This window comes from Acomys russatus, chromosome 24 (assembly GCF_903995435.1).
Source record: "Acomys russatus chromosome 24, mAcoRus1.1, whole genome shotgun sequence".
In the NCBI taxonomy this organism is placed as follows: Eukaryota; Metazoa; Chordata; class Mammalia; order Rodentia; family Muridae; genus Acomys; species Acomys russatus.
In genome coordinates, this window is record NC_067160.1 from 10,693,147 (window position 1) to 10,705,683 (window position 12,537).

The window sequence follows — 12,537 nt, forward strand, 5'->3', positions numbered from 1 at the left end:
GTTTGTAATTGCCTCCATCTATTTCTCCTGTCTCAAGGTATCTTTCCTATTGTGGGTCAAGATTCAGAAACCGCTGACTAATGCCCAGGGTCGGTTCCTCCATGACTATGGAGAAACGGGAGAGAGGGTGGTAGCCCTCCTGGTGCCAAACCCTAGAGGTTGGAGGTTAAAATTCTCAGGATTGAAGGTAATTTTTAAATCCCTTGTAAAACAATTTATTTCTCATGAACGTGAGTTATATACGATCCCTATAGTCTGCTTTCCCACAGCACAGGAAGAAGAAACTTTCCAATTCTTACTTGTCACTGTTTTTTCTTGTGGAAGGAAGGTATTTGAAATATGACCCTTCTTCAAAATAAAATGCACACAAAATTGTCTCCTTCCCCGGGTCTTTTGGCATGAACAGCTGGGATGACACCATCCTACTTTTGTATGAGATGTATTTTTTCAGAAATTATATTTATTCATATTAGTGAATATATAGCTAATATGTGCACAACACACAACACAGCTGGAGACGCTAGTTGGGGGGGGCACCTGGCAACCTGCCAAGGGTCCCTACCAGTGCACAGCAGGATGCCATCTTAGCCGACCACAGATAGGCCCACCATCTTGGGGGCTCTGCAGCTCTGCGGGTTTCTATCTGTTAAACAAAAGCACCAACTTTTACTCAGTTTCTCCTTCAAAGGACCAAGCTATGCTTTGCTTTGGAGAATTCATCCAGGTCATTTTCTTTCGACTTCTCAAATAAAATAGAAGCAAACCTGAATGTCATTTTTTCACTGAAGAATGCAACATTTGGTGTATAGGGGGGTAGACAAAAAACAACATTCTTACAAAGTGTGTGAGCCTGCTCCTAAGGAAGGTGAATGATACAGTCACCAACGTATTCTCTTATTTCATGAAGAACAGCTTTCAACTATATCATATCATTGCATCCCATTATGGGAATCATGAGCTTAGAAGTGGATTTATAAAGAGAGCCAAGAAAAGTAAAACTTACACATGGGTTTCCTGCTTCTGAGATCTGAAGGCCTGCATGCTTCAGGGTACTGTAGATTTGCAAAAATCTTGGTTTGAAAATTATCTCCGCGGTTTTTGTTTTGTTTTGTTTAATTAGCGCAGTAACAACAGTATGTCTCTGGGACTTGGTTGCCTTTTCTGTATATGAAAACTCCGCACTCTTCAGTGGGTTAAGTCATTAGACTGACCCTACTTGATTTACTTTGCAGTGCAATCATCTTTAAACCCATTTCTCTTACTGACCCTTGAGAGTTACAGAAAGGCCAAAAACAAACAAAGCAACAAAAACAAACAAAAAACAATAATAATCACATCCAGTAATAGAAACAATTTTTCTCAAGTGCAGCAGAAATCTAAACATGTTTGAAAAAAATTCAAACATAAAAATGTGTTGGCATGGGGTGGGGGTGGGGGAAATGACAAAAAGATTCGTTAAAGCAACCGAATATAACCTAATTTGGGACCAAAAGCTCTGCCATGCCTCCTTTAGTGAATTCCGTTTCCTAGCAACAATCTGGAGCTCCCAGACCAAACCCCACGTGCACTATGAATTTAGAGGTTAAGTCTGACTACTAGAAGGCCAAGGTGTCACGTACTCCCTAAGCCAGCAGCTCTCAGCCTGTGGGTCGTGACCAGACATCCTGCGTGTCCGATGTTCACCTTACGATTCATAAGAGGAGCAAACTACAGTCCTGAAGTAGCAATGAGAGTGACGTTATGGTGGGGGCGGTCACCACAACAGGAGGAGCTGGATCAAAGGGTCACAGCAGGTGGAAGGTGAGAACCCTTCATAAGTGGGCGCTAGCAGAGCACGGACAGCGGAAACAAGATAAAATGTGTCTGGAGAATCCCACGACGGCCATCAGATCTAGCAGGGCCCACTGTCGCGCTCACATTGTCTGCGTCACACCTCCTGACACACACACACACACACACACACACACACACACACACACAAACACACACACACACCCTTCCTCAGCTCCTGATTTTAGGTTGCACATACTTGGATTTTGAATGTCTTTGCATGTGATTTTAGGTTGTACATACTTTTATTTTCAATGTCCTTGCATGTTTGTGCATCTTCCAGCAGCACTAAAGGCAAATTGTTCATCTGTGTACGAATATGTACCAACCAATGTTTCTGAATGTACACACCGGTACAAAAATGTTTGTTTCATTAAGTAAATGAACTACTTGCTATGAAGGGGAAATGTGTTCTCTGAGGCCCTCATTTGTCTGTGTTCCCCCTCCCCCTCCCCCTCCCCGTGTGTGTGTGTGTGTGTGTGTGTGTGTGTGTGTGTGTGTGTGTGTGTTAGCATGCTCATCTTTCCTTTCCTCTAGTGTAGATTTAGATTAAATCTTATTTAGAGCAATTTTAAGGCATAGCACAGTGTGGTGGAGATACAAATCTAGTTATTGAGTCCCATTCCCTTGGAGGGCTGTTGTTGCTTTTGCCATTTTATTTTGATTTACAATAATTTTAAAAGGGCCCCCTACTGACATGTATTCTAATTATTGTTGTTTTACACAAAAGGAGGGAACTATGTTGTCATCGGGGCTGTGGGAAGCCCGTCTGTCTGTGTAGTTTCCAGGCTAATGCTGTCTTGTAAGAACATTTGATTAAGTGCTGCTCGGCCACTTGAGAAGCAACTACACACGGCTTTGAAACAGGCTGCTTTAAAAAAGCAAAGAGTTCTTGTTTTTAATAAAATGCTTAATGTTTATCTAACACTATGGAATAGTCTTTGTTGGGCGGGGGGTGGGGGGCTGGAAGAAAGATGCATGCTTTCTAATACCTACACTTTAAATCGTGACAAATTAGCTTGTTAACTTTGGTCAGTGCTGTCTGCTTGTGTGAGAGGAATACTGGGGCCTTGTTTTACAAGTGACAAAAGAGTCTTTGGATTATCGAAGGTTGTCTGGAGGTAGGAGAATTCTGCAGCCGAAAACCAGGTCCCTGTGTCCATTATGGGTTGTTTAAATTTGCATGGGCAGTTACACAAGGTGTGTGTGGGGGGGGGGGGGTCACATCTACACAGGGATGGCAAACATGGTGACGTGATGCAAGTATGCAGTGGCTTCCAGTGCTGAAATTTAAAATTCTTACACCATTATGCCTGTTCTATCAGAATGAACCACAACAAATAATCCAGAGCCAATGCAAATGACAGGGGAGGAGGCACCCAGGCAGAGGGACGAGGTGCAGTGTGGCCCTCTACTGGCCAGTGTAAGCAAATACACTGCCTACTGCAGCCACTTGCTTCTTCGTGTACTGCAGCCTGTAGGTCTACAACGCGGTGGAAATAAGAATCTCGAACTCCCAAAAAGGTCTGTCGGGGTTGATGAGGGAGGTTAGGCGAAGTGAGCCTGGCGATGAAAGCACCGCATAAGCACTGGGGCTTGGAGCAGCTCTTTGAAAGGCTGCTCGACTGTTTTACGATTTAGTATCCCGTTTTGCCTTCTCGGCTAATCCCTTTTGTAAACCGTCACACTACTGCACACTCTGACACAGGTTAATTTAGCGGCATTGTACACCTTTGAACGCAGGCTACTTGATCAAAATCAAAGTCCATTTAAGAAAGAGATCTTTAAAAACAAAAACAAACAAACAAACAAACAAAAAACAAAAAAGCAAAACAAAAAAACCTAGCCTGGCGGTGGTGGCGCACAGCTTTAATCCAGCACTTGGGAGGCAGAGGCAGGCGGATCGTTGTGAGTTTGAACCCAGCCTGGTCTACAAAGCAAGTCCAGGACAGCCAAGGCTACACAGAGAAACCCTGTTTCGAAACCCCCCCCACCCCAAAATTAAAATAAATAAACGATCTTGTTCAGATATTGAGGGCGATTTCTCTGAAAGGCGAGCCCTGTATGAGATGAGATGGCTCGCTAACTTGCTCTCGTGTTGATTCAGCTTACAGACGGCCCCCAAAGTTTCAAAAGACTAACTCGGGCTACTGAAAGTCAGTCATTGAAGTTACAAATTTGACCCTATTTTATCCATTGTTTCTCTGTTCATAGTGGGGATGGGTTTGGGATAACCAAAATTCAATGGGACTGAGCTCACAAATTAACCATCCTGGAGAAAAATGGTCAGAAACTTATTATAAAAGGGAACAAAACAGTAACTTTGCGGATGACTTCCTTATCAAGGCAGATGCTTGCTTGCATGTGGATGTACATGAAACACTTATGAATTAACAATGTACCAGCTGCAAACGGTCACATTTGTAGGGTAAGAAAATGTACTTCCTAGCTAATCCATACATTTGGTTGCTTTGTACTTTGGCAGGAAGAACAGAAAGATGCAAAGAACCAAACGTGCTTTTACCCCTGCTATATTTTGCCTAAACTGAACTCTTTCTGGTGATCGTGCCTCCCTTAGTCCACTGAAAGCAGCCCCGAGTGTCATACTGCTGTCTGCATGTCTCTAACACATATCATAAGAACCATTACACACTTGTCCTCTGTCTGAGGAGAGTATTGCAGATTTGAATTCGATATATACCCCAGCTTCCCGAGACCTTATTGTAAACAAAAGTGATCTTTTATGCTTCATAGCATCCTGGTCAGTTTGCTTCCCGGGTTTCCACCATTAATTAAAGGACCTTCTTTCATCTCCCTCATCCAAGAAACAATGACTCTATTCCCCGGCTGCCTATCAGAGCCCAAGCCAAAGCCAGCCTATCACGGTGGTAGTTACAGCCATGCCAGTTTCACAGTGGGGTTGGTGCACTCTCTGCATTTTGAAAATAACCCTGCCCTCCATCTGGCTAAGCAAATGCCCTGCTCTTTTAAGCCAGGCCACTGGAGCAGTTCCCCGTGAGATAAGGGGGAGGACATAAAATGGCCACCCTCCCATGTCCTTCCGTCAGCTGCCCTGCCCTTCAGCAGCAACTCGGAAAGGAGAAAGCTGACAGTTCTGTGTGTGTGTGTGTGTGTGTGTGTGTGTGTGTGTGTGTGTGTGTGTGTGTTTAAAAATCATTTCACTGTGACTGAGGGGGACCTCCTCCCCCTGTATATGCTCATAGGGTATCAAGTCTCTTCTTGGTAGCCTGCTATCCTTCCTCTGAGTGCCACCAGGCCTCCCCATGCAGGGGGTGTGGTCAAATATGGGACACCAGAGTTCGTGTGAAAGTCAGTCTCCACTCTCCACTCAGCTGTGGAGAATGTCCTGTCCATCAGCTAGATCTGGGTAGGGGTTTGAAGTTTACTGCACATATTGTCCTTGGCCGGTGCCATAGTCATAGGGGAGGGGAGTAAGGGGAAAATGGGAGGGAGGGAGGAATGGGAGGATACAAGGGATGGGATAACAATTGAGATGCAATATGAATAAATCAATAAAATATATTTTTAAAAAAATCATTTCAAGGGGGATGTGTTTGGAATGTAAGCGCAGCTCTGCAAACAGAGAGAAATGGAAAAGGATGGCGGGTCATTTCTTGTTTCCATGTCCACTCACCTTAACCTAACACCAGTTTCTTCATGAGAACAGTCTATGCATGAGGATGTTTAAACAGGGAGTTTTCAAGGAACAAACATCAGGCAGGCCACCAGCTGTAAAGGTGACACATCGCATTCCTTTAGCATCCAAGTCGTCACACAGTATGCACATAGAAGTGGTCCTTACCTGTTTCCTGTGTAGATCTTGGTGGGCCAGGATACCCACCCACTCCACACACATAAAAAGGGTGCAGTTTCTTCCTTTCTTCTTCCTGACTGCACTCAATGTTCCTTGTCTGATGGCATTCAGGAAGTCACATGGCTGTTACTTCTCAGCAAACGTGAAGACTGTGGGGGGGGGGTGTACATGGACTCAGCAGGACTCAGCAGATATGAAACATGAGCAATTGCACACCTACACAACTAAGAGTGACTAAGAGATACACAACCACCAGTGGCTGCTGGACATCTGTTTGAAGCTGTAGTTGAGGCATAGAAAGCCAAAGTCTGCCACCCACACCAATCTAGTTGGTTGCTTCTGTAGGAAGACAAAAGACAAAACAGTAATCTTTCCTCATACACACCTGGTGCCCACACTTGTGAGGCTCTTACAAATTCTGGGTCAGGAACTCAAATATAATTCTTTCGAAAGGTCTGCTGTAGTCATTTCTGGGAAATACTTGGAACCACCTGATTTGATGTTCTTCTCTTTCTGCTCCTTGGCACGTGTTATTTTACTTGGAACAGCTCCACGAGACACTCTGCTCTGCCTAGGACTCTCACCAGGAATTCCAGCTAGCCTCCTTAATAGCTTCCCTGTAGATTTCAACTAAACATGTGTGAGCCCGCAATTATATCATATTGAACGATCTATCTGATGTTTCTATGTGCTACTTCCTACTTATTATTTTACTTTTGCTTGCTAGGTTTTTAATAAACTGATATTCAAACCAAAACCGCCCATTGTAGATAATCTTCTACTTAGTACAGAATGCTTGGTCACTGTACCGTTCTACTAGTAAGGACACACTTGGGCCAAAACAAAAAGAGAATTCTAGGAGATTTCAAAGTATAGAAGGCAAAAAACTGAGAAAATTGTTTGTTTGTTTGTTTGTTTGTTTGTTTTAAGTTACAAGCCTCAAAAGAATCTCAAAGGAATCTAGGCTCTAAGAAGGCCACTGTCATTCCCCCAGAGAAGTGGTAGCATCTAGCCAGCAAGCAATACTCACTCCTTTTAACAAGGAAAAGGAGTCTTTAAAAACCCATCACAAATGAGACTACAATTCCCAGAATGCAAAGCGGCTAAGTCTTGTAGGGAGGTGAAAACTGCGTGCCTGAAAAGCCCAGGCATTTCTATATCAGTACAACTTGAAGGAGCTTTCTATCCTCTTTCCAACTTGTGTCTCTACCCAGCTTGTAATCTTGTAACACATAACAAGAAATATAGAGATTATGTCAAGGGTTCCTACTCGCGCCCAACGTATTGTCTCTACAACACTTAGATGACCTTGTGTTTCCGGTTCTCTAGTTGCCTTGGAAACTAGCCCGCCCTACATTTTGGCTGCTACGGCATAGCAAAGCAGCTCTAAAATCCCCGACACTGAGTTTACTGCGGTGTACAGTTGTGTAGCTATACCAAGTAGGGCGTATATACATTCATATAAAGGCAAACATGATCTCTTTAGGTAGAGAATTAGTACAGGTATGTCAGAAAATTTAACTGTAAAGGTTTTTTTGTTTTTTAAAGTTTGGACACTAGAATATAATACTGAGCCAAGATGACTTTTTTTAAAGATGTATTTATTATACAATATTCTGCCTGCATGTGCCCCTGCCCGCTGCAGGAAAGCACCGGATCTCATTTCAGACGGTCGTGAGCCACCATGTCGTTGCTGGGAATTGAACTCGGGACGTCCTCTTAACCTCTAAGTCATCTCTCCAGCCCCTAAAGACTCTTTGTTTTTTACATTATTATTTGACCCGTTCACTCAAGATGTGATGATTTCATATCTAAAAGAAATATTTAAATGCTACTTTCTGTTCAGGAACGTTTCGGTTTGCGCATATGCTAGAAACAGTCTCACCGCTTCCTTTCCAAGACTGGGAGTTTCTTCTCTTACAAACCAGCTTCCGGGAAACGTTAGGAACCGTCTTCAGACTTCCGTTTCCGTTGCCCCTGGTTGCCCTGGGAACAAAACCACTCAAGAACCTTGACAGTTATGGCGGGGCTGAGCAGTTCGCAGATCCCGGACGGTGAGTTCACGGCGGTGGTGTACAGGCTCATCCGCGACTCCCGCTACTCAGAGGCGGTGCAGCTGCTGGCCGCTGAGCTGCAGAGGAGCCCGCGGAGCCGCGCAGGGCTGTCGCTGCTGGCCTACTGCTACTACCGCTTGCAGGAGTTCGAGCTCGCTGCAGAGTGCTATGAGCAGCTGAGCCAGATGCACCCAGAACTGGAGCAGTACCGCCTGTACCAGGCCCAGGCGCTGTACAAGGCCTGCCTGTATCCAGAGGCCACCCGGGTCTCCTTCCTCCTGGACAACCCCACCTTCTATAGCCGAATCCTTCGTCTCCAGGCCGCCATCAAGTACAGCGAGGGCGACCTGCCGGGAGCCAGGAGCCTGGTGGAGCAGCTGCTGAGTGGGGAAGCTGGAGAGGACAGTGGCGGAGAGAATGACCCAGATGGTTTGGTCAACATGGGTTGTCTGCTCTACAAGGAGGGACACTATGAAGCTGCCTGCTCCAAATTCTTTGCCGCTTTGCAGGCGTCTGGCTACCAGCCAGATGTATCGTACAACCTGGCCTTAGCTTGTTACAGCAACAGGCACTACGCCCCTGCCCTGAAGCATATCGCCAATATCATTGAGCGCGGCATCCGCCAGCACCCAGAGCTAGGTGTGGGCACGACCACCGAAGGCATTGACGTTCGCAGTGTCGGCAACACCGTGGTCCTTCACCAGACTGCTCTGGTCGAAGCCTTCAACCTCAAGGCAGCCATAGAATACCAGCTCAGAAACTCCGAGGCGGCTCAGGAAGCCCTCACGGACATGCCACCCAGAGCCGAGGAAGAGCTGGACCCCGTGACCCTGCACAACCAGGCGCTGATGAACATGGATGCCAGGCCTACGGAGGGCTTCGAGAAGCTCCAGTTTCTGCTGCAGCAAAACCCCTTCCCCCCAGAGACCTTCGGCAACCTGTTGCTGCTCTACTGTAAATACGAGTGTTTTGACCTGGCAGCCGATGTCCTCGCAGAAAATGCCCACCTGACTTACAAGTTCCTCACTCCCTACCTCTATGAGTTCCTGGACGCCATGATCACTTGCCAGACGGCTCCGGAAGAGGCTTTCATTAAGCTGGACGGGCTGGCTGGCATGCTGACTGAGCAGCTCCGCAGGCTCACCAAACAAGTTCAAGAAGCAAGGCATAACAGAGATGACGAAGTTGTCCTAAAGGCTGTGAACGAATATGACGAAACTCTGGAGAAGTACATCCCTGTACTGATGGCCCAGGCGAAAATCTACTGGAACCTGGAAAACTATCCAATGGTGGAGAAGATCTTCCGCAAGTCGGTGGAGTTCTGCAATGACCACGATGTGTGGAAGCTGAATGTGGCCCACGTGCTCTTCATGCAGGAAAACAAATACAAAGAGGCCATTGGCTTCTACGAGCCCATCGTCAAGAAGAACTATGACAACATCCTGAGTGTCAGCGCCATCGTGCTGGCCAACCTCTGTGTCTCCTACATCATGACGAGCCAGAACGAGGAAGCCGAGGAGTTGATGAGGAAGATTGAAAAGGAGGAAGAGCAGCTGTCCTACGGCGACCCGGACAAGAAGATCTACCACCTGTGCATCGTGAATCTGGTGATAGGAACGCTTTACTGCGCCAAAGGAAACTATGACTTTGGCATCTCTCGGGTTATCAAGAGCCTGGAGCCTTACCATAAAAAGCTAGGAACTGACACGTGGTATTACGCCAAGAGATGCTTCCTGTCCTTGCTAGAAAACATGTCCAAGCACACGATCATGCTGAGGGACAGCGTTGTCCAGGAGTGTGTCCAGTTCCTAGAGCAGTGTGAACTTTACGGCAGGAGCATCCCTGCTGTTCTGGAACAGCCCTTGGAGGAAGAGAGGATGCACACTGGGAAGAACACAGTCACCTATGAGTCTAGACAGTTGAAAGCTCTGATTTATGAGATCATAGGGTGGAATAAGTAGTTACTTCTAAAAATGTCATTAGAAATGTTTTTTTGTTTATATTTCATTCTTTTTCTGGATTTTTCTGCACATCTTTATATTTGTTTCTTCTTTGACTCTGTATACGTGAAACTATGGCAGCCTTTCTACCCAGATAGCCATGGAGTGATAGACTCCCGCACTTTTCCTAATAGACACAGTCTACAGTTTCTGCGATTTCATTTCTGCAGAGGGAGAAATGCTCAGCAGCACTTAGTGCCTCTGCCTTGGGCTGTCAAGGGAATTTAGCACTAGTCCGGCACTGGTACACAATCCTGCTCTGATCCCCTGGTAGACCCAGGTGCTGGACCACAGCTACCCATCTCTCCATCAGCAAAGAGAAGCAGAAGGCCGGCTTAGTTCTCTTGATCCATTGTGCTGCCCAAGAAATCTAATTCTTAACCATTGGCCTTTAGGTTTTTTATTTCTTTTGTTTGACTACTTTGTTTTTTTGGTTTTGTTTGGGTCCTTTCTGTTACTGTTGTTTGAGTTCTGCCATTTCCTGGATCCCTCCAAAAACCAAAGTCTAGTTTCGACCTGGTCTCAGTCTTTTTAAAAGGACAAGTACTAAATAGTGGAATCATTTTCATATGTCCTTTTCAGGTTACTCTTAGCCAGAGGTGCTATTTTTCTTCCATGATGGTGTTGGTTAGTTGGTTCTTCGGTTTTATAATCAACATTTAATTTATCTTTCTGCTTTGGGTTTTTCATAGTTGAATGTACCTCATAAATACTAAGCGTGGAAGTTCTTTTTGTTTTAAAGGTGTGTGTGTGTGTGTGTGTGTGTGTGTGTGTGTGTGTGTGTGTGTGTGTGTAGAGGTATGCAGTGCTATGATGTATTTGTAGAGGTCAGAAAACAACTTTAGGAAGTAAGTTTCCCCTTCGTCTTAGGAGTCTCATGGGTTGAACTCAAGTCATCGTCCTGCCCAGCAAGTGCTCTTACCACTCAGCCGTCTTGGAAGCTCAAGTCTGGAAGATTTCGAATTTTTTTGGTTTAGAGAGAAGTGTTGAGCTAAAATGAAAATGAAATTAAGGGATAAGTTGCTGGCTTTGTACAGTCCACAGGTCTTAGGCAATCTACTTGCTCCTCAGGGTCTTACAGTCCTTTCAGCCACTAGACCCTTTCTCCTGTTGCTTTTGGCAATAACAGCTATTTCAGTAAAATCTGTACAATGGATTCTTCTAGTATTTTGGCTTACAGAAAATGAGGGATTTTTTTCCCACATAGATAGTACATTTTATTGAAAGGTATGTTTATACTGTTTATATAATTTTGCATTTTGATTTTACTTGTTTTTGAGGTTTTGTGAAGGGGATATATTAGGTCATTTACATGACTATAATCGATAATATATTTACCTTAAACTATAAGTTGATTTTTTTAGTCTATTGATAGAAATAAAACATTCAAAATTAACCAAAAAATTAGAGTAATTCTACTCAGAATAATTTCTACCTCTTCCCATAGATTGTTAATCCATCAAAGCCACATAGAATCATAGAGCTTACAGAAAATGTTAATTGTTAGGAGGAATGTTATTTCATAGGGTGCCAATTGGGAAGAGATTTGAATATTTTGTCTACCCGGTGTTTTTGCTTACAACTCTAGCTGTGAATGTATACAAAACAGCCCCTCTTTTCTGCTGCACTGTGCATAAACTATGTTTTGTGTTGTTGTTATTTAGAAATGATAAAATTATTGTAATTTCCTTTTTCAGTTGACATAATAATGTATTTTCCCCCGTTGGAGGAGAGGCTTATTCTTAATTAGTCCCTAAAATAAAAAAGTGCCTTTTGGTTCAGAATTTTTATTGGCGGAATATTATTATGTGCCTATCCACACATGCACAAACACACAGTTATTCTTGGAATAAATGGAGCCTCTCTTGCCCCTGAGGTGAAGCCCCCAGCTGCCAGTCCAGAGGATATGTGGGAACCGGCAGGTGAAGCGAATATGTAATAGGGACCCAACTATGCGATCCACTTCACAGGACCACCTTGGGTCCCCTGCGTGTCCGCATCCCAGCCGCTAATCCAGTGTCTCCTGCCGCTAGCTGAACAGAAGTAATGGGTCACAGAGTGGAAGTAACAGATGCCAGAGCCATTTCCGTAACCAACTCACCAAATCAGATCATCACTCCTTACACTCTGGTTTTATTTGATACAAGGAAAGGGTTTTCCGGCTCGCCAGAAGGACAAAGTCACCCATAGCAGAAAGACACTCTCCTATTCATAAAGCTTTTTCAAGGAGTATCTTTTCCTGCCTTCAAACGGTTTATTTAAGAGATAATGGTGTTCAGTGCTGCAGAATGTATCACAAGATAAAAAGTCTATCTTTCTTACCAGCCTCCTTTTCCTATTGTATCTTCTCCTGTTTGTCAGTTATAGGGACACTAGCCCGATAGGTCAGAGCACAGCCAGGTCTAAGGAATGCATGCCAACTCTAAGCAGTAAGTGTCTCGCAGATGAGGCTCATGACTTCAAGGTGACTGTAGAAGTTCTTTAACAATGCACTTTTGTCATTGAGGTAACGTTTTTAGAGGGAAAGGACTCGGCTAAAACACAAATCCCGTATAATTGGTAGAACACATAGAGCTTCGTATTTGCAAGGACCTCCATCTTTTCCTTTCAGATACTCTCACACCAGTAAGAAAACAGTGACAGCTTTACGTGCGTGGTACTTTCAGCATTAGAAATGCCCTGTGTGTGACATCACAGATTACATATAATAAAGTCTATAGGGTATTTGCCTTTCTGCATCTATAAAAATCTTATAACGGAAAACAGGAGCAGACATCAACCAGAATGTGATCATTTACTACCCATCGGATACTTATTA

General features: G+C 44.5%; 2 protein-coding genes across 2 annotated transcripts in view; one reads left to right on the top strand and one right to left on the bottom strand.

Annotated features, from left to right (window-relative positions):
- Positions 1-12,537, bottom strand: part of Hnrnpa3 (heterogeneous nuclear ribonucleoprotein A3) — a 397,554-nt gene that overhangs the window by 51,675 nt on the left and 333,342 nt on the right. The gene's annotated exons all lie outside the window — the stretch shown is intronic.
- On the top strand, positions 7,686-9,702 carry LOC127206861 (tetratricopeptide repeat protein 30A2). Its single transcript, XM_051166147.1, has one exon. The coding sequence runs from the start codon at positions 7,686-7,688 to the stop codon at positions 9,678-9,680; it is 1,995 nt and encodes a 664-aa protein (XP_051022104.1). The 3' UTR covers positions 9,681-9,702.

Excerpts from the sequence above, each read along its gene's own strand:
- LOC127206861 (XM_051166147.1), top strand. The coding sequence starts at position 7,686 with ATGGCGGGGCTGAGCAGTTCGCAGATCCCGGACGGTGAGTTCACGGCG.